At 55.8% G+C, this 19,402-nt stretch overlaps 5 protein-coding genes across 9 annotated transcripts; 3 read left to right on the top strand and 2 right to left on the bottom strand.

Annotated features, from left to right (window-relative positions):
* Nucleotides 1–1,740: 1,740 nt before the first annotated feature.
* On the bottom strand, nt 1,741–2,317 carry RPS28 (ribosomal protein S28). The gene is made up of 3 exons (XM_030466638.1): nt 2,234–2,317; nt 2,114–2,161; nt 1,741–2,044 (listed from the first exon to the last, which is right to left on the bottom strand). The coding sequence occupies exons 1-3, from the start codon at nt 2,270–2,272 to the stop codon at nt 1,922–1,924; spliced, it is 210 nt and encodes a 69-aa protein (XP_030322498.1). The 5' UTR covers nt 2,273–2,317; the 3' UTR covers nt 1,741–1,921.
* A 55-nt stretch (nt 2,318–2,372) lies between these two features.
* Nucleotides 2,373–3,328, top strand: NDUFA7 (NADH:ubiquinone oxidoreductase subunit A7). The gene is made up of 4 exons (XM_008500923.2): nt 2,373–2,484; nt 2,608–2,657; nt 2,746–2,895; nt 3,073–3,328. The coding sequence occupies exons 1-4, from the start codon at nt 2,434–2,436 to the stop codon at nt 3,167–3,169; spliced, it is 348 nt and encodes a 115-aa protein (XP_008499145.2). The 5' UTR covers nt 2,373–2,433; the 3' UTR covers nt 3,170–3,328.
* Nucleotides 3,329–4,060: 732 nt separating this feature from the next.
* Nucleotides 4,061–8,610, top strand: LOC115599844 (putative cuticle collagen 80). 5 transcript variants are annotated; one of them, XR_003988646.1, is made up of 5 exons: nt 4,061–4,341; nt 4,760–4,934; nt 5,866–5,943; nt 6,876–7,087; nt 8,162–8,610. XR_003988646.1 is itself a non-coding variant. In XM_030466635.1 (4 exons), the coding sequence occupies exons 1-3, from the start codon at nt 4,076–4,078 to the stop codon at nt 5,932–5,934; spliced, it is 510 nt and encodes a 169-aa protein (XP_030322495.1). In that variant the 5' UTR covers nt 4,061–4,075; the 3' UTR covers nt 5,935–5,943; nt 8,162–8,610. The 5 variants fall into 5 exon arrangements, 3 of the variants coding, with proteins under 3 accessions (XP_030322495.1, XP_030322494.1, XP_030322496.1); XR_003988647.1 differs by adding an exon at nt 6,293–6,441 and having other exon boundaries at nt 4,194–4,341; nt 6,876–8,610; XM_030466635.1 differs by lacking the exon at nt 6,876–7,087.
* Nucleotides 8,611–10,379: 1,769 nt separating this feature from the next.
* LOC103534920 (potassium voltage-gated channel subfamily V member 2-like) lies at nt 10,380–14,326 on the top strand. Its single transcript, XM_008500922.2, has 2 exons — nt 10,380–11,630; nt 13,558–14,326. The coding sequence occupies exons 1-2, from the start codon at nt 10,380–10,382 to the stop codon at nt 13,819–13,821; spliced, it is 1,515 nt and encodes a 504-aa protein (XP_008499144.1). The 3' UTR covers nt 13,822–14,326.
* Nucleotides 14,327–15,879: 1,553 nt separating this feature from the next.
* LOC103534919 (bone morphogenetic protein 2) lies at nt 15,880–18,585 on the bottom strand. The gene is made up of 5 exons (XM_030466627.1): nt 18,324–18,585; nt 18,091–18,227; nt 17,244–17,366; nt 16,610–16,808; nt 15,880–16,289 (listed from the first exon to the last, which is right to left on the bottom strand). The coding sequence occupies exons 1-5, from the start codon at nt 18,583–18,585 to the stop codon at nt 15,880–15,882; spliced, it is 1,131 nt and encodes a 376-aa protein (XP_030322487.1).
* Between the last annotated feature and the right edge of the window lie 817 nt (nt 18,586–19,402).

The following is a 19,402-nucleotide window of genomic DNA, read 5'->3' as shown; positions in this document are numbered from 1 at the left end:
CCAGGGTGTCCAGTTCTGGGCCCCTCAGCTCAGGAAGGAGATTGAGGTGCTGGAGCAGGTCCAGAGAAGAGCAAGGAGGCTGTGAAGGGATCCAGCAGAATTCCTGTGAGGAAGGGCTGAGGGAGCTGGGGGTGTTGAGGCTGGAGAAGAGGAGGCTCAGGGGAGACCTCATCACTCTCTCCAACTCCCTGAAAGGAGGTTGGAGCCAGGGGGTGGTTGGGCTCTTTTCCCAGGCAACTCTCAGCAAGACAAGAGGGCAGGGTCTCAAGTTGTGCCAGGGGAGGTTTAGGTTGGAGATGAGAAAGAATTTCTTTCTGGAGAGGGTGATCAGGCATTGGAATGGGCTGCCCAGGGAAGTAGTGGATTCTCCGTGTCTGGAGATCTTTCCAAAGAGCCTGGATGTGGCACTGAGTGCCATGGGCTGGGAACTGCAGCAGGAGTGGATCAAGGGTTGGACTTGATGATCTCTGAGGTCCCTTCCAACCCAGCCAGTTCTATGATTCAATGATTGTGGCACCCAGAGCTGGTTCCCAAGAGCTCTGCTGCCCCACAGAGATGAGGGGAGCACAGCCTCACCCCATGGTCTGGAGCTGAACCACCACCAAAGAAACAAAAACACAATCAGCAGCAAAAATGAACCTTGTCAAGGGCTTCCTACAAAGCACAAAACCCACCTCAGGTCTTTAGGGCTCTCATGAGCTGACCAGGATGCACCAAACACCTACAGGGGGTTAAAAGAAAAAAAACAAAACCACCCAAAAACCACTTCTCTACAAACATGGTTTCAAGTTCAGCCCTAAGAGCAATCCCCACCATCTATCTGCAGCAATTCCAGATGAGCATTGGGATCCCCAAAACTTCAATCCCCTTCTCCACTAAAGAGCCCCAAGGGCAGGACTCAAGGATGAACATTCCCATCAGATCAGGAGCCACAGACCCCACAGGATTCAAACCCACTACAAACCAGTATAACTCCATCATCTGATGGAAAATACCAGTACTCACACAGCAGTTCTTGAGCAGTGAGAGTTTTCAGGCTCATTCCTAATCCTTTCAGCCTTACTTTATAAACCAGCCTCAAACAAGAAATCTTTCCAGCTGGTCCTAGAAGGAGGGAATGGCAAGGAAGAAAAGTGGGATTGGGTCAATAACTTCATCAAGGGAAGAGACAAGAACTCTGCTACAAAGCTTAACTTTCAGCTTGTAATTTATCTCCACAAAAGCCCAGGAAGTTCAGCAGTGTCACTTTACTGGTTACCTACAGAAAAATGCTCACCAGTAATTCAGGAGCAAGGCTGCTGAAATCAAAATATTTTTGGTGGAACAGGTTAATAAAAATGCAAGAACACTGTAACCTTACTGTGACATTAGATGTAACTCTAGTAATAATAATAGAAGCAATTAAACAAGAGGAAATGGCTTCAGGATGCACCAAGGGGAGTTTAGATTGGATATTGAGAATAATTTCTTCCCCAAATGGCTGCCCAGGGCAGTGGTTGAATCCCCATCCCTGAAGGTGATAGGGCAGATGTGGTGAGGCCCCTGGGTTGGGGGTGAACACAGCAATGCTGGGTGTTCCTTTAGACTTGATAGCTTAAATGCCTGTTCTAATCAGAACCATTCTATGTTTTTAATACATGCAGCATTCTTTTAGCCCTCTCCTGACCCCAACACCAAAAGGCAGGTCCACAAGTACTGAAGGAAACCAGAGCACCAGTAAGTGACACCCAGGCAAAGAACTACTGTAAAAACCCTTTATTTCAGGGAGGCCTCTGCAGAGCTCCTCCCCGGTCGGACCCCATGCGTGGCCATTCCCAACAGACGCCGTCAGCCTTCATCACCTGAACACTCCACCGGAGGCCCCGCCGGTTTAGCGGCCTGGGCCCCACTCCCGGGAAGCCGCCAGGCTCCGCCTCAGCGCTCAGCGCAGCCGCCGGGCCTCGCGTTCCGATTCCAGCAGGGTGAGGACGTCCCCTTCGCGCACCGGCCCTTTGACATTGCGGATGATGGAGCGACTCGTGTCATCCATGAACTCCACACGCACCTATGGGGGCGACACTGCCTCAGGCCCGGCCCGGAGGCCCCGCTTCCCGGCCAGGCCCGGCCTCCTCACCTGCGTGCACTGGCCCTGCGAACCGGTCCGGCCCAGCACTTTAGTCACCTGTGGGGACACAGCGGAGATCAGAGCGTGTCTCAGTGGCCCGTCCAGCCCCATATATCCCCTTATTCCTACCCTGGCCAACTTAATGGGCTGCACACGACTCGTGTCCATGGCGCCTCCGCAGCTGAAAGAAGGAGACACACGTCTGCTCGCGGCTTTATATAACCTCCAAGTCTCGCGAGATCCAACGCGCCCCCTTTAGCTGGCGGCCAAGTCTCGCGAGACCCAGCCTGCCCCGCCCGCTCCTCCCCGCGCCCTTCACAGCAGCCAAGATGGCGACCGCCACTCGCCTCATCCAGCGGCTCCGCAATTTCTTGGCTGGGGTAAGGGCGGCCCCGTCTTTCCAACCTCTGCGGGGCTTCCGGGAGCCGCGTAAACTCCGCGGCTCCCCATGGAGATGCTGAAGGGCCCGGCATCGTTTGAGACTCTCTCGCCTTACCTTGCAGCGGGACCTCCAGGCTAAGCTGGCGCTGCGTTATGAGGAGATTTCCAAGAGGTACCCGCGGGAGAGGGGGAGGGCGTTGGGCTGTAGGTTTGTGTGTTTCTTCGCTGACGTTCTTGGAAACTTCCTTGGAATTTTTCAGAAGCCAACCGCCGCCTCGGCTCCCCGTGGGCCCCAGTCACAAGTTGGCCGATAATTATTATTGCAGCCGGGATGGGAGGCGAGAGTCGCAGCCGCCCATCGTGGTGGTGGCGGGGCAGAAAACCCTCCCCGCGGGGACTGGGGCTGGCAGGTGGGTCTGAGCTGGAGCCCTGGAGATGTGGTGCTGAGGGGCAGTGGTGGGTTTGGTAGTTTGGATTGATCTTTTTCCAACAATTCTATGGTTCTGTAATAAAAGTTGTGCTCCCAATTAAATCCAAGTCTGGTTTTGGTGGTGGTGTTAAAGCCTCTTTCCTTTTTTCTACCACAGCCCAGGTTCTGCAGTGACAACAGGTGAGAAAAATCCAGTGACACCAGGACCACCAATCAAGAAGTGGGAGATTTCAAAAGACCAGCCATATTTGTGAGAAATAAATATTATTTTAAAAAACTGATGAAGCTGCTTGTACAGGTCAGAGTCATGACAAAGCAGCACCTTACAGGGGAAGTTTGTGGTGGATTTTGCTACAGCAGCACTGCATGAGCTTACCCTGCTGTGTCACTAATAAATGTGTTTAAAACTCTGATTATCCCCCGCACACATCATTTGTCTCTTCTGTTTGAATGATCCAAACCACTGCTTAATATTGTTGGGGTTGGAAGGTTTTTTGAGGGAATGGCAGTGGTGTGGATGGTGACAATCAGCTTTGGGATCACTCACCCCGTGCTGGGACAGGAGCACTGGTGGCACTGTCAGCACTCAGCCAGCCCTGGGAGGAGGGGCTGAGCAAACTGGACAGGTTTGGTTTGGTTTGGTTTGGTTTGGAGGCTGAGAGGAGATTTTCCTGCTCTCTCCATCTCCCAGAAAGGAGGTTGCAGGGAGGTGGGTGCTGACCTCTTGTCTCAGGAGCAGGGGAGATGTCCTGGAGTGGCCTCCGGGGAGGTTTAGACTCCATCTGAGGAAGAATTTCTTTACTGGGAGAGCAGCCGGGGGCTGGGCTGGGCTGTGCAGGGAGGTGCTGGAGTCTCCATCCCTGGAGGTGCCCAAACGTGGATGTGACACTGCAGGACGTGCTCTGGTGGGTGATAGAGATATTGAGATATATATACATAAAAATACACGTTATGGGGCGTAGGACATTGGCAGTTGTAGGCGGTGACCTTAGAGGTCTTTTCCAACTCTGACATTCCCGGGATTCTCCGGTGCCGCCCGGTGACCGGAGGGAACCGGAGCTGATGGGCCGTGACCATGGCGGCAACCGGCAGCTGTGCTGAGGTTTCGGGCGCCGCTGGAGGGAGCTGCCGGGGTTGGAGCAGGACCGGGAGGGGGGAGGATGAACTCCCCGCCTGCCCGGATCGCGGTCCCGGTCCCGGCTCCTCCCGCCCCCGTGAAGGCTCCGCCCCGGGGCGTCCCATTGGTGCTCGTCGTCCCGGTTTGCACGCGGCCTGCCCGCTCTCAGAGCGGCGCGGCGGGTCGGTGCCGCCATGGCTCGGCCAGTCCCGGTTCTGCTCCCGGCTCTGCTCCCGGCTCTGCTCCCGGCTCTGCTCCCGGTTCTGCTGCTGCCATCGCTGGCGCTGCCGTCGCCTCCTCCGGGGAGCGGTGAGGGGAGAGGGGGGTGGGGTTTGAGGGGGAGTTGTGGGCGATGCTGATTGGTTCCCCCCCGCACGCCCTTCGCTCCCATTGGCTGCTGCTCCCGCCCGCCCTGAGCGCGGGAGAGGGGCAAACGCGCTCCCCCACATCCCCCCCATTCCCCTCATCCCCCCCATCCCCCCTATTCCCCACATCACCCCCATTCCCCTCGTTCCCCCCCATTCCCCCTCATCCCCCGCATTCCCCACATCACCCCCATTCCCCTCGTTCCCCCCCATTCCCCCTCATCCCCCGCATTCCCCCTCCTCACCCCTTTCCCCCCCTCCCTCACCCCTTTCCCCTCTCACCCCGTTCCCCCCTCATCCTCCCTATTCCCCCTCTCACCCTATTCCCCTCCTCACCCCATTCCCTCATTCCCTCCCCCCAGACCCCCCTGTCCCCCGGGCGGTTCCGCTGCACTCCCCGCAGCCGATGCTTCCCCGGGGAGTGGCGGGTGCGATGGGCATCCCGACTGCGTGGCCGGGGAGGATGAAGCAGGGCTGCCCCACCCCGACAGAGACGAGTCCCGAGGGGACCCCCTGACGCGACCCCCGGCAGCACAGGTACCGGGTTTGGGGGAGGGAAGAGTCGGGGGGGGATGGACCGGAGGCATCGCCCCTCCGGTGGGGCGGGGAGCGGAGGGAAGCGGTCCCGGAGCTCGGGCTGTCACCCCCTCCGGGTGCCGGTCTGGACGGGACAGCCGGTGGCGATGGTTCGGTTTGCGGTCGCTCTCCTTCTCTCCCCGTGCTCCAGGAGGAGGAAGCTCCGCGGGGCCTCCCCCGCCCTGGGCTGTGGATTCAGGAATTACAAACCGCAGGGTTCCCCCTCGGGAGCCTCCTTCCAGGACGTGCAGCTCGGGCTGCTTCCTTCCAGCCAGCCGGTGTCTGTGCCCACCCTTCCCAGCTCCTCTGATCCCTGGGGAATGAGCAAGCTGAAGGGAAAAGGGTGGGGAAGCACTTCTGGGCAGGATGGGAGCAGCAGAGAGTGGTCTCTGTCAAGCTGCAGGATGTTCCTGCATCCCCAGCACGGATTGTGTCTGCTGCTCTGCCCTTGGACACTCTGGAGCTTTTCCTTTGGCACAGCCCTGTTGTGTGAAGGGCTGGGGGGTGTGGAAGTGCTGCTCCAGTTTCCCTTCCTCAGGGGTAAGAAGAGGGAATACTGAAGCATGAGAGACGGTGTTTGGATGTGGTGCCTCCACCGTTTCAGGTGAGAAGCTGAGCTGCATTTTGGGTGTAGCTGGGGCTTCTCAGTGACCCGAGGAGAGGTTAGAATGCTGCAGATACACCTGGAAAATTTCCCAGCTTTCCCTCTTACACATTCCCAGGAGGATGTTTTCCTCCCTGATGTGGGCTAATCACAGTGATGGCAGATAAGATTTTCCTTAAATTGAAAAAGGCCTGGGAAGTGGGACCTCAGCCAGGTCTGGTCCAGAGACTCCTTTGGATGCATAAACTGAGTTGGAAGCTTGAGGGACCTCTTGCTCTTTCCTCACAGAGACTTCAGCTCCTCCTGTGCCAGGAGACTCTGTGCCAGCAAGGAGTCAAGGCCACATCTGGGTCTTGATCACTGCAGGTAAGAGCGGAGTGCTGCACGTGGGCTTGGTCCTGGCTTAGGCTGTAAATGGAGTATCCTGATGGTGTCAGTTCCAGACCTGGTTTTTTGGTTATTCTGGACCTGCTTTTGCTGGGCTGAGAGAGCCAGAGGGAGGTCTTACACACAGCTTAATCATTCCTCAGGCTTGGATGCACTTTGCCCATGGAAAGGCCATTCCATGTGATCTGGCTCTAACACATTTTCTCTCTCTCTCTGTCCCTTGTCCTTGAGGGAGCTGCTGAACATCACTGCTGAGCAGCAGCACCCAGCTCTGCTCTTCAGACCAGGTGCAGTGAGTGGTTCTCTGCTTCTGCACTTTTCTCTCTAGTGCTCCTGAGCATCCTCATAGCTGTGGGTTCTGTTGCTGTCTGGGGCCTGTCCAAAGCAAAAAGCAGATCTGACCTCTTTGGGCTTGAAAAACTATCCAGGGAGCAGCTGATGCCTGACAAGAGCCAGACAGGCTTGTTTCACTGAAGGGTAAGCTTCTTGCACCCCATGCTCTCTATATGCCTGAGGGAAAAATGCCTTCTTGCCCTGTGTTTCTCACCTCTAGAGCTTTTCCCTCTCTGGGAAGCTTTTTCCAGCTTCCCTGCTGCTGGTCAGCCACATGCTTGGGATTTCAGTGTGCCCTGAAGCAGAACTCTCCCTTCCTTCCTTCCTCAGAATCAGGCAGGAAGGCTCTTGCTTGATTTCAGGGATAGTTGCACAGCCTGATCTAAGGTGGTGGCTTCTTTGAGTAGTGACCTGCTGGTCTCTGTCCTTCCTCTGCTGCTAAAGCCCCTGAGCACTCATGCTAAGATTCTGATCTGCTGGAGTGGGGTTTTGTCCTCCACTCTGCACAAACTGAAGCCAAACCAGCCCTTGGGCCAAAGGATTGCCAATAACCAGGTGGTTTTCTCTTCTTGTGACAGGGATCTTTGCCATGAGGTGACAAGATGGGAGTAGCCCCTCTCTCCCTCCTGCTCACCACACACTGACTGAAGTGGACAGAAGCTCTCAAGTCTTGGTTGTTGCACTGGAATAACAAGACTCTTGGCAATGAGCCTTAGATTGTAGGACTACATCAGCTCTAAGAAATAGCTCAGGACCTTCCCTGGGACTGTGAAATTGCCTCACAAGGGAGGTAGAAATGTCTCTGTTGTTCTTGCCTCCAGGTGGTGTTAATGCTGATTTTCACCAGTGTGGCCTTGGGCCCAAAGATTTTGTTCTCCCTGAAACTACAGCTATAAAACTGTTTCCTTCCATTTCCAGCCAAGAGACTTTTTTCACCTGCACCATTCTTCCCCCTGGATCTTGTCAGGGAAGGGGGGCTCACTGGGTGGATCAGACATGCTCCATGTTTGCACTGGTGTTTTGATGCAGCTCAGTCTGACCTGCAGGAAGCTCTGCTGAGAGGTCAGCTGCAGCACTGGGTGTAGGAAAGCTTCCAGCCTGCTCTGGCTTTGCTGTGCTGCCACCCTGAGTCAGGCTAGGGCAAGCAGCTTTTTGGCACACTCCCCTCCAGCAAGGAGCTTGGCCCTTTGCACAATTCCATTTCCCTGGTGCTGAATTTGGGATGCTGATTCTCTAACAGTGTCAACTGTGCCTTCCTTAAAACTGGTTTGATGTGAGTGGTGTCCCTGAAGGGTTCCTACTGGGACTGATACTGTTTACTGTCTTCCTCAGTGGGGTGTGTAGTGGTGTTCAGGGCACCCTCAGCAGTTCTGTGGGTGACACCAAGCTGAGGGGTGCAGGGAGGGACCTCCAGGCTGGGGGAGTGAAGCCCCTGAAGTTCAGTAAGGTCAAGTGTGAGGTCCTGCACCTTGGTCAGGGAATCCCTGAAGGCTTTGGGGAGACCTTACAGAGCATTTTGAAGGTATAAAGGAGGCTTGTAAGACAGGACAAGGGTAAACAGTTGTAAACTGACAGAAAGTAGGTTTGGGTTGGACATTAGGAAGAAATGTTTTACAGTGAGCCCCTGTCCCAGGTTGCCCAGAGAAGCTGTGGCTGCCCCATCCCTGGCAGTGTTGAAGGCCCCAGGTTGGATGGGGCTTGGAGCACCCTGGGCTGGTGGGAGGTGTCTCTGACCATGGGGTTGGGACTGGATGAGCTTTAATGTCCTTTCACACCCAAACCATTCCATGATTCTGTGAGATTTTGAGTAGCCTTTGGGTTTTTGTTTGTTTTGTTGTTGTGTTTGTTTGGTTTTTTCTTTCAGCTTGAAATAACTCATGTCTTGGATCAAAGACCATCAGTGTGCTCCTTGTAGCTCCTTCCCAACAGCTCAGTGCTCTTCTCAGGACTGGCAGTGGGGTCTGGACATCACTGATGGGTGCCTCCAGTTCAGCACTGACCTCCTGTTCCTTGGGGTGCACAAAAGGAGAGCTGATCTCTGCTGATCTCTGTGACTGAACTGAGAGAACTGAGCTTGCCATGCAGACAGCAGCCAGCAGCCTTACATAAAAAGTCTACTCCTGGGTAGTGTGTGAGTGTGCTGCTGTACCCCATGGGAAACCCTTCTACATGTAGTGTGGAGAGCTGAGTTATTCCAGTGCTGCTGTTTTCAGGACTGAGAAGTCATTTGCAACTCAGTCTTGCTTCTGTTTCCATAGAGACATGGAGACTCCTGTTGGTGAATGATACAGAAGAATAAAGAGCTGGAAACTAGTGGCTTTGGGATTTTTCAGTTTTTCTTGGGTCTGTGCATTTATTTCCTTGAATTCTGCAGTTGGGAGGCCAGGGGCTTCACTTTGGATTGTCACATCCTGGGAAAGAGAGAGGACTCGTAGTGGGTGAGCAGGGAAGGAAGTGCTGCTGGGGCTGCAGTGACTCCAGCACCTCTGCTGTAAGAGGGAAGGTGAAATACAGGGAGCAGAGTGAAAAGGGTCTGTGGAGGCAGGAAAACAGCTGGCAGTGTCACCTCACCAGCTGGCAGTGTCACCTCACCTGGGCTGCTACTGCAGGTAAGTGGAAAACAGCCAAGAACCAGGGGAAAAATCAAAAGACTTCCTGAGCTGCTTCATTAGAGCGAGTGGCAGGAGGGGGAAGGTGCTGCAGGAATCCCAGCAGGACAGGGCTGGGACAGTGTTTGTGCTGGTGTGGCCGTGTGGCAGAGGTCATCTGCCAGCAGCCTGTCCCCTGTCCTCTCAGCTTGAGCTGCTGAGCTGGGCTGGGCTGGGCTGTTCAGAGCCCCTTGCTCTGCTTGGGGAGCCAGGATGCAGGGGAAACACCACTGCAGCTGCTTCCTGCCCCAAGACCCTGCAGGTTTTGCTTGCTGAGCCCTGTGCTGAGTGTCTCAGGGCTGAAAGAAACAAGTTGTTGTCTGGAGCCAAAGTTTGAGGCTGTGTTTGGGACAGCAATTTCCCTTACTCTGTCTGGTGCCAGAAACATTTTTGTTGCCCTAATCCCCAGGCTCAGAGATTTCAATTGTAGCAGAGCCTGAGCTGCTTTGCAGCCTAGGAGCAGCTTTGTGCTCCGGGTCTCTGTGTGCAATTAGCTCACTTAATGGCAATCAATGTGATGCTTTCCATCCTGAGGTTGGGTTGTGTTCCTGGGCAAGACATCAAAGAGCAGGACTTTTAATTTTGGTTCCCCTTTTTACTTGCAAATCCGAAGGATTATTTCCTCCCCTTCAGTTCCTCTACTTCAGGGGAACGTTTACTGAATTTTTGCAAACCCAGTGTGTGTCCCCCCTGTTCCTGCCCCAGTGCTGGGGCTGATTACTGGTGCAAGCAGCAGGTAGCACAGGCCAGGGGGGCAGGAGGGATCTGTTGCCCTGGAGATCTGGCCAGGCACTGCCTGGGGACTGAGATGGGTCCTTCACCTGTAAATCTGTGCCCTGGGGAGGGAACAAATGTGTCCCTTCTCTGGGCTGTGACAGCTGATGGAGCAGGGGCAGCTGCAGCAGCACTCGTGGGCTTGACAAACGACTGGTGCCAAGAGCAGCATCTGCTGTGTGGCTCCAAAGCTGATCCACATCCTGCATGTCTGCACCTTTGGGTGTCTGGGCTCCCAGGGTTAAGTCGGGGCAAGTTCATGCTCTCTTTTCAGCTTGCTCTGGTCAGTGGCTTGCTCGGAGACAGAGGAGCGTGTGAGAAAGGCAAACACTTAATAAGACCGGAGTAAGGAAAAAGAGAAGTGCAGAGCTGGAAATAGGTCCTTACATAAAGGGCTAGTGCTTCAATCTCATTAGTGTCTTAACCAGCAGACACTTGGCTGCTTCTGACTCCTGATCAGCAATCGGCTTTGGGGACCTGGCTGGTCCCCCAGGGCACAATGACACAGCCACTGCCCCCCGGGCACCAGCTCACCACTGCTCCTCTGAGCTGCCAGAGCTTGTCCCAGGGGGTCTGGGTCTGCTGGGAGCATTCCCATGAAGCGGGAGCTGCTGTCCTCCAGCTCCTAAGAGGAATTGCTGCTTTGGAGGGTCAGGCAGGATGAGGAAGCTGAGGGTGAGGCGTGGGAGTCTCTCTGCCAACCTGAAGATTGGGGATGGCCGTGGCCACCACCGGAGCCCGGAGGAGGAGGCTGCCCACATCCCCTTTGCCCAGGACAGTCTGATAAAGCAGTGGAGCTCCATGCAGGATGTTGCTGATGGAAACCAGGAGGCAAACAAGACTCCCATCCAAAGGAACAAGTACTTGCTCAACATCAATGTCGGGGGCAGATTGTTCCACATAGCTTACAAGGTGGCAGCCCGGTACCCCATCACCAGGCTTGGGAAGCTGGCCCTTTATACAGACCCCATGAAGAAGCTGCAGCTCTGTGATGATTACTCGGTGCAGAAGAATGAGTATTTCTTTGACAGAGACCCATCAATTTTCCACTACATCTTCCACTTCTACTGCAGCGGGGTCCTGTGGATAATGGATGAGATTTGCCCCAGTAACTTCGTGGAGGAAATCGAGTACTGGGGAATCCATCTGAAATACTCCCAACGCTGCTGCCGGATCCTGTTTGAGGAAAAGCAAGATGAACTCAGTGAGTACCTGAAAGTACAGAGAGAGCTGGAAGCAGAACTGGAGCCCATAGACTCAGTGGAGCAGTTTGAGGGAAAGTTTCTGGGACAGTTTCGAAAGATGATCTGGAACCTCATTGAGAACCCATTCTCTTCTGTCCCGGCCAAGATCATTGCTGTCATGTCAAGCTTCTTTGTGCTTATCTCCATCGTGGGCATGACACTGAGCACAGTAGAGGAGATGAAACACAAGACAGGGAAGATGTGGATGGAGCAGCTGGAGATGGTCTGTGCCATCTTCTTCACCTCCGAGTACCTCATGCGGCTCCTGTCTTCCTCCAGCTTCAAGAACTTTTTGCGGGCAGCCTTCAATGCCATAGACCTGGTGGCCATCCTCCCCTTCTACATCCAGATCCTCTTTGAAAATCTAGATGAGGGAGACGTGCTTTACCACGATGAGCTGCACAAGATGGAGAACGTGAGCAAACTGGGCAAAGTCCTCAAGATCATCAAGCTGATGAGGATCTTCCGCATCCTCAAGCTGGCGCGCCACTCCACCGGCCTCCGGGCCTTCGGCTTCACCATGAGGCAGTGCTACCAACAGGTTTGCTGCCTCTTCCTCTTCATTGCCATGGGAATCTTCATCTTCTCTGCTCTCATGCACTCGGTGGAACACGATGTCCCAGGCACCAGTTTCACCAGTATCCCCTACGCGTGGTGGTGGGCAGCGGTAAGGTGTGAGCACCTCCTGGCAGAAAGGGGCTCTGGGGGCAGGGGCTGCTGGAGGGATCCTGCAGCATTGCTGTGGCCAGGAGCAAGGAAAGGGCACGGTTTTCCCACCAACTCAATGGTGGGAAATTCCCCCCCCCCATTGTGAGGGGGGGAGACCTGGAGCCCTGCATGCTCTGAGAAAGGAAATCAGAGATTTTCATCCAGCTCAATGGCTCAAAAACCAGTGCTGGGGTGGGCGGGTGGGACCTGGGAATCTCCAGGCCTGGGTTGGTAACTGGGGATGTAACTCAGCCCAGGGTTTGTCTGTCATAGAATCATAGAATGTGCTGGGTTGGAAGGGACCTCAGAGATCATCAAGTCCAACCCTTGATCCACTCCCCCCGTGGTTCCCAGCCCATGGCACTCAGTGCCACATCCAGGCTCTTTGGAAATATCTCCAGACACGGAGAATCCACTACTTCCCTGGGCAGCCCATTCCAATGCCTGATCACCCTCTCCAGAAAGAAATTCTTTCTCATCTCCAACCTAAACCTCCCCTGGCACAACTTGAGACCCTGCCCTCTTGTCTTGCTGTCATGGGACCCAAGCTCTGGGTGTGTGTAGTTCAGCCCCCCCAGGACATCCTGAGGTTTGTGTAGTGTTGCAAGCTGGCTGGGGACAGGAGGGGGTCAGAGCTTGGAGGCTGATCCAGGGGCCTGCTTGTGGGAACTGAGGAAACGTGGTCAGACCCTGCCCCACGAGGGGACACAGGGTGGGGACAGGAGCTTGCTGCCCTACTTGTGCTGGGAGCAGCAGATCTGCAGAACTGAGCACTGCAATAAACCTGGAATAACCTCCAAGGTGAGGAGCAGCTAAAGCACTTGAGAGCCAGGGGTTAGGAGGGCACTGTGATTTACGGATGAAATGATCCCCTAATCCCCCCTTGGCCATCACAGCCTTCCTACTTCCAATCCATCCCTCCTTGAGGAAGTGAAAAATCGCTTGACAAAATCAGATTTGAGTATTTCAATGTTGTTGGGAAAAGCCCAAACCTCTCTGCCTCAGCCTTCACCCTGTCCCCATCTCCCTGTTCCTCAGGATGTGTTCCTGGGCAGTGCTTGAAGGGAGGGTCTGGGAAGCTGCAATCCTGTGGGAACAGGTCAGGAAGCTTCGGAGCTGCTGAGCTCAGTGGGTCAGGAAGGTCCAGCAGAGCCACCCAGGCTCCTGGGGATGGTTCCACTCCATGGTGTCCTTCTGCTTTTGCAGACACAGGTTCAGGGCACAGGAAGGCTTTGCCTCTGCTCTTCTTCCAGGCCCTCATCCAGCCCCTTCCTTGGGCTCTCTGGATGCAGCCTGTGGAGCTCCACTTGGTTAAGCTGCTGAAGCAGGGAGAGCTGAGCTGGCAGTGCCATTCCTGGGTGACATTTGGGTCCTACCCAGGGGCAGAGGGAGGTGTGTGCCAGCACCCACAGGCTGTGTCTGCTGAGCTTGTTCACAGAGGATTTGTCCCACAGAATCATAGAAGTGTCACAGCTGGAAAAGACCTCCAAGATCACTGTGTGCGAAGTACAGAGCAGTAGAACCCTCCACCCTCTTTGGGTGAAACCCCAGCTCATGGGTTTGACTAAACACAAGGCCTTGTGTTTGACTAAACAAAAGGATAAGGAATAAGTGGCACATACTGGCTACTACTGTATGCATTTAATTTCTTCACCTTCTGTAATTGCTCTAAAGACTGACCCAGCTGTCAGCATCCCCCCAGTAAAATATCTCAATATCTGCAGCACCACTAAAATGTATCCTGAAGTGCCTCAGCAACATGGGTTTTAAATCCTTCCAGGGATGGTGACTCCACCACCTCCCTGGGCAGCCCATTCGAATGTGTGACTGCTCTGTGTGTAAAGAATTCCTTCCTCAGACCTAAACTCTGTTTCCTCCCCCCTCAGGTGAGCCTCTCCACTGTGGGCTATGGTGACACCGTGCCCGACACCATGCTGGGCAGGCTGGTGGCATTTGCCTGCATCTCCTTTGGCATCATCCTCAATGGCATGCCCATCTCCATCCTCTACAACAAGTTTTCTGACTATTATGCCAAGCTGAAGGCTCACGAGGTGGAGACTGGCCAGTTCTCCAGGAGGCTCAACTTGAAGAAGCGAGTCCTGCGGAAGCTGTCGGAATGCTGCAAGGCTGATCCCCACTGTCACCGCTGACTAAGGTCCCTTCAGCCCCTGGATGTCCCCTCTGCCTCTGCTGTCACCTTCCTCAGCACTGTGTGCCAGCCCTGCAGTCAGCTAAGGCTCAGCTGAAGGTGACACTCTTCATCCCAGGCATGTCTGGGGCACGGGGCATCTCAAGGACACAGGGATTGAGCTGGGGAGTGTGTGAGGCTGAACTCTTGTCACCTCTCTGGGGCGGTAGAACTGGACACCTGTGCTGAGGTGCAGCCCCGTGGGACACTCGTGGGAGCTGCTCTGCCCCTGGGTTGAGGGGGGGGATCCACAGGCTCCCCCCTCAGGCACGGCCCAGGACCCCACAGCTCCTTCCCAGCTGAGCAGATGTTTAACCCAGGCTGAGTCCAGCTTGGAGATTTGGGTGACAACCCCAAAAGAGACCACAGCCCCTCCCCCTGCCAGCCAGACCCTCATCCCTTCCCACTGGGAATATGGCTTGGGATGCCGCTGTGCTGGGAACTGGGAGCAGCCTGGGGGTGCAGGGCTGGCAGCCAGAGCATCCCCAGGAAGAGGCATGTAATAAACCAGGACAAAACCTTATTCCTGTCTTGGATTCCTGGCCAGACACTTTGAGAAATTCAGGCAACTGCTGGTACTTTTGGGGGAGAGGAGGAGACAACTCTGCAAGTCTCAGAGCCACCCCTCCTGCCCACTGCTGGGGGGCTGGACCCTGGGGGGCTGCAGCTGAACCCGTGTTGGTTTTGGGATGAGGTGCCTGGCCCTGGGTGCATTAGAAGAGGATCTTGGACACCTGGATGTGCTCAGGGTGCACATGTTGGCTCTGCTCAGGGTGCACGTCCCAGTGGCAGCAGAGGGCACATCTGTGGGGCACAGGGGAAGGATTTGCCCTTTGGTTTGCTACTGGGAGGATTTCACTCTCCAGCTGGGTGGGACTGGGAGAGGGACCTGGGTTGTTGGGTAGGCAGTGGCAGGGAAGGGCTGACAGTTCCTGATGCTGCTTTTGGAGCAATGGTATGAGGAAAGAGATGCCCACCAGGCCAGGGGGGTATTTGGTCATTTGCAAATTGGGCTTAAAAATGAAGAGCAGCTGGGTTGGGTCCTGGTGTCAGTCTAGGACTGCACCTGAGCTGTTGGCATCTGTTGGAAAGAGGTTTGGAGGGGCTGAACCCTCTGGCTAGGACAGCCATGTCCCCCTCCCCCTGAGTCCCAGGCTGCAGGGACAAGGGAGCTGTGCCAGCAGATGCAGGACATGGAACCCTGCCCTGCCCCCCTGAGCCTCCCCAGCACTGCCTGACCCCACAACCTTGATTTTCCACTCTGTTTCCTTCCACAAGGAATCTTCTCTCTGTGCATGGTGCAAACTCCAGGGCTGGAGTCACCTAGGTAGGACCTGTCTGTCCTTCCCCACCTCCCCTGCCCTGACAGCATCACCTCTACATCCCCCCCCTCAACCTCCATCACTACCCTTCCCCTGTGTGCCCCCATGGAGGGCTGGCTGGTGGATCCTGGGATCATTCCAAGCTCAGCAGCTTCCTGCTGGACCCCTCTGCTCCACAGGCTGTGCTGCAGCTGAATCTTCACCTCCCTGCCACAGCCCCACAGGGGCTCTGCTCCTCCACAGCCAGCTCTGCTCCTGGCAGCACTCCCACGAGCAGCCCCTCAGACATTGGCACTTTTAATAGTTCCTCTGAATTAATTTTACAAGTCACAGCAATGCAGAACTGTACAGACATTTACAGGACACCCTACAGGTGGTTTCTGTCATATATTAATGCTCTTGCTATATACATATAGTACAGCCTGCAGGAAGCCTCTGCAGGGCCGAGGGAGCCTGAACCCCCACGCAGGACACCCCGGGATGAAACTGTTGCTGTCACACAGGTTTGTTCAGGTCACCCAGGGGTGTCACTGCCAGGGAGTGACACCAGCCAGGACAGAGCAGGCTGCTCCTTTGCTTTGCATGTCCCTGACCCTTTTAGAGGGTTTTTTGGGACAGCCCCCCTGCCCTAGAGATGCTCTGCAGGGAGTGGGTGCAGCCTTGCAGGGTGGCAGCATCTCCTTCCTGCTCCTCCTGCCTCAGTGACAGCCACAGCTCCCGGCCACCATGTCATCATACTGCTTGAGGACCACGTTCTCATCGTCATCGAAGTAGAGGAGGTTGATGGAGTAGAGTTTGTTGGGGACACAGCAGGGGCTGCTGACCCCCTCGCTCAGCTTGAGGGCGTTGATGATGGACTGGACCGTGGCGTGGTTGGTGGGCCGCATGTTCTCCCCCAGGGGGAAGGGGCAGGAGCCCTTGCAGTGGTAGGCATTGTACCCCCGGGGGGAGATGATCCACCCAGACCACCCGATCTCCTCGAAGTCCACGGACAGGGGATGCCTCTGGCAGGGCTGGAGCTGGTCCAGTGAGCGTGTGCTGCGCGGCCCGGCCCGTTTGGGTACCGGCAGCGTGGAGGGGAGGAGGGGAGCCTGAGGCTGGAAATCCGCTGGAAAAAAGGACCCGGTGCTGTCAGGCACTGCACAAGCCTGGGAGGAAGAGGAATGTGGCACAGCATCCCCAGACACCCCCCCCTCAGGCTTTGTGAGCTCTTTGGTGACAGCATCACCATCCCAGGCAGAGCCACCAGGAGGTGACAACCTCACAGTTCCACAGCTGCACTCAGCAGGGCCAGCAAAACCCAAATTTACATCTCTGAGCCTACGGCCCTGCAGAGATTAAACCCCAAAGGAGGCAGCCAGAGAAGGAGCTTTGGATTTGAAGGAACCTCTGTGCAAGGGGAGCCACCCCAGGGGGTGTGGGACCCACCTGGGAAGTCGCCCATGGGCAGCGATGCTCCCCGTCTCCCATCATCTGTGAACAGGACCAACATGGGCTTCTTGCTCTCGTGGTGGTCCCGGCCAGAGGCAAACTGCAGGGGGGGGGTTTCAACCAGGCTCCCACCCAGGCCCTGGACTGTCACCAGCAAACCCTGGTTGCTGCTTTCATCTTCAGTCCAGTCCCGAACCTGGGGAACAAAAGCAAGGTCACCCCTGGGCTGGGACAGCCACCCTGCTGGTGTCCCCACAGCAGGTACCAGGCCCTCAGTCCCAGTGCTCTGTCACCACTGGGGCAGCAGGAACTGAGACCCCCCAGGGTCACATTCTGTCCCAAAACCACGGGCAGGGGCTGTGCTGGGGCTGGCACAGGGACAGCATGGCAGGGGACAGCACTGGCATTAGTTGCAGGGCAGGGGGATGGGGCAGGACCCCAGCAGTCTTGGCAGGGCTCAGATCCCCCTCCCAGGGTCTGTTACCCCCCCTCCCCACATTGCTGCAGAAACTACAGAAATCACATCTGAGCCCAAAAGGTCACTGGGGGGATGAAGTGGGTTAAAAAAAAAGCTCCTGCAATTCCCCAGAGTTCCCCCTGTGCCACCAGAACCAGAGGGAAATCAACTCACAGCCTGTGTGATGGAGAAGACCTCCCAGCCCGAGCCTTGCAGTGCCACCAGCCGGGCTGCCAGCAGCTTCTTCCCTCCTGGGGCATCCAAGTCACCCCCCTTCAGCACTTGGTAGACACTGACCTGGGGACAGCAGCAAATGTTGGTCACCACTGGCACCCAGACATAGGCACCAGGGACACAAAAGATGGGAGATGAGGGAGCTGTCAGCTTCCATTTGTCACGACCTGTGGGTGCCTTGGCACAAACCAGGGTGGTATTTAAGGACCTGGTTAAGTCATTGTGATTCCTTGTGCAGTGCACTCAGATGAGCTTCACAGCTGGACAGTGCTGCTGGGGCAGGTGAGGGACTGCAGATTCCCGGGGCACATCCTCACCTCCATCCTACCCCTGCTCCCATCCCTGTCCCCCTCCCCATCTCTGTCCCCTCCCCATCCCCCTCCCTCTCTCCACCCCTGTCCCTCCCCCATCTCTGTCCCCTTCCCCAACCCTGTCCCCCTCCTCTGCTCCCATCCCTGTCCCCCCTCCCCACCCCTGCCCCCCTCCCCATCTCTGTTCCCCCCTCCCATCCCTGTCCCCCTCCCCATCCCTGTCCCCCTCCCCATCTCTGTCCCCCTCCCCATCTCTGTCCCCTTCCCCATCCCTACCCCCGCTCTCATCCCTCTCCCCCCTCCCTGTACCTGTCCCCTTCCTCATCCCTGTCCCCATCCCCATCCCTATCCCCCCTCCCCATTCCTACCCCTGCTCCCATCCCTGTCCCCCTCCCCATCTCTGTCCCCATCTGTGTCCCCCTCCCCATCTCTGTCCCCCTCCCCATCTCTGTCCCCATCCCTGTCCCCCTCCTCACCTGACACAAGTGGTGCCTTTTGGGCCCATCAGGAGCCCTTGGCCAGAGGCGGTACAGATGCAGCTCTGCCGTGAGGATCTTCTCATTCTTGCCCACGCTGGAGAGCACAAAGAGGAACCTCATCTTCTCACTGTGAGCTGGAGGGAAGGATGGGGTGAGAAGAGGAGCCAGGCAGGGGGGTGGAAGGGGGTCACCTCTGCCAGCCACCCTTGTCCCCCTCCCCCTGCCCTTACTCTTATCCAAGAAGCTGCGGACGGTGTTGCCCTCCAGGACGTCGGGGTTCTTGGTGACCCCATCTGCATTGGCAACGGTGTTGAAGAGATCCACCATGTACTGGGGGGGCTGCTTGGAGTGAGCCGGGGGGGGTGGAGGATCTTCCATGCCAAAGACTTCCAGGAGCCTCTTCAGAGCCTCTGCCCTCTGGTTTGTCACAGGGGCTGGGCTGGGACAGAAGGGCTTGGCCAGGGCCAGCAGCAGCAGGACGGTCCCCAGCATGGCTTTGGTGTCCATACCCCAGCTGGAATCCTTCCTGCCTCCCTGGCTCTGCATTTATAACTGCCTGGGAAAATGGACTGGAGACAAATATGCACAAGAGCAATCAGGAGGGTAAAGAGAGTTAATTGCCATGCTAACAAGGTGCAAAGCTGGGCACCCTGCACCTCTTAGTCCCAGTACACAAGTTGGAGTGGAGGAGGAACCACCCCGATGCTGGGGGACACACACGGGGACACAGGGGTCTGGGAGCCCTCTGCAGGACCCTGCCTGGACTCTCCCTAGGGGTCTAACTGGTTTTTAATGATGGCCTTAATGGGACAAACAGGAGGCCCTCTGTGGGGAGGAATGAAGCCACCAGCCCTGTCCTCCTGCTGCACTGGGTGTCACATCGGTGTCCCCATCACGTCCCTCTGGAGCAGGCAGGTGGGATGCCCAGGGACCTCTCAGGCCCAGGGGCTGGGCAATAACTCAGCAGCAGGGGAAACCAAAGTTAATTTCAGCTTTATTGTTTGCTTGTTTTTTTCCTTTCCTTTCCTTTCCTTTCCTTTCCTTTCCTTTCCTTTCCTTTCCTTTCCTTTCCTTTCCTTTCCTTTCCTTTCCTTTCCTTTCCTTTCCTTTCCTTTCCTTTCCTTTCCTTTCCTTTCCTTTCCTTTCCTTTCCTTTCCTTTCCTTTCCTTTCTTTTCTTTTTTGCTTTTTTTTTCTCTTAAATAGGCTATTTGGCTTCCAGGAGCTTAAAAATCATTTGCTGCCAATTCCTCAATATTAATGAAGGATCAGGAGAGCCTTATGGATCACAGATGATGCAATAAACCCCAG

This window comes from Calypte anna, chromosome 28, assembly GCF_003957555.1.
Source record: "Calypte anna isolate BGI_N300 chromosome 28, bCalAnn1_v1.p, whole genome shotgun sequence".
NCBI lineage: Eukaryota > Metazoa > Chordata > Aves > Apodiformes > Trochilidae > Calypte > Calypte anna.
The sequence above is the reverse complement of the archived record's forward strand: the minus strand, read 5'-3'. Positions and strand labels throughout refer to the sequence as shown.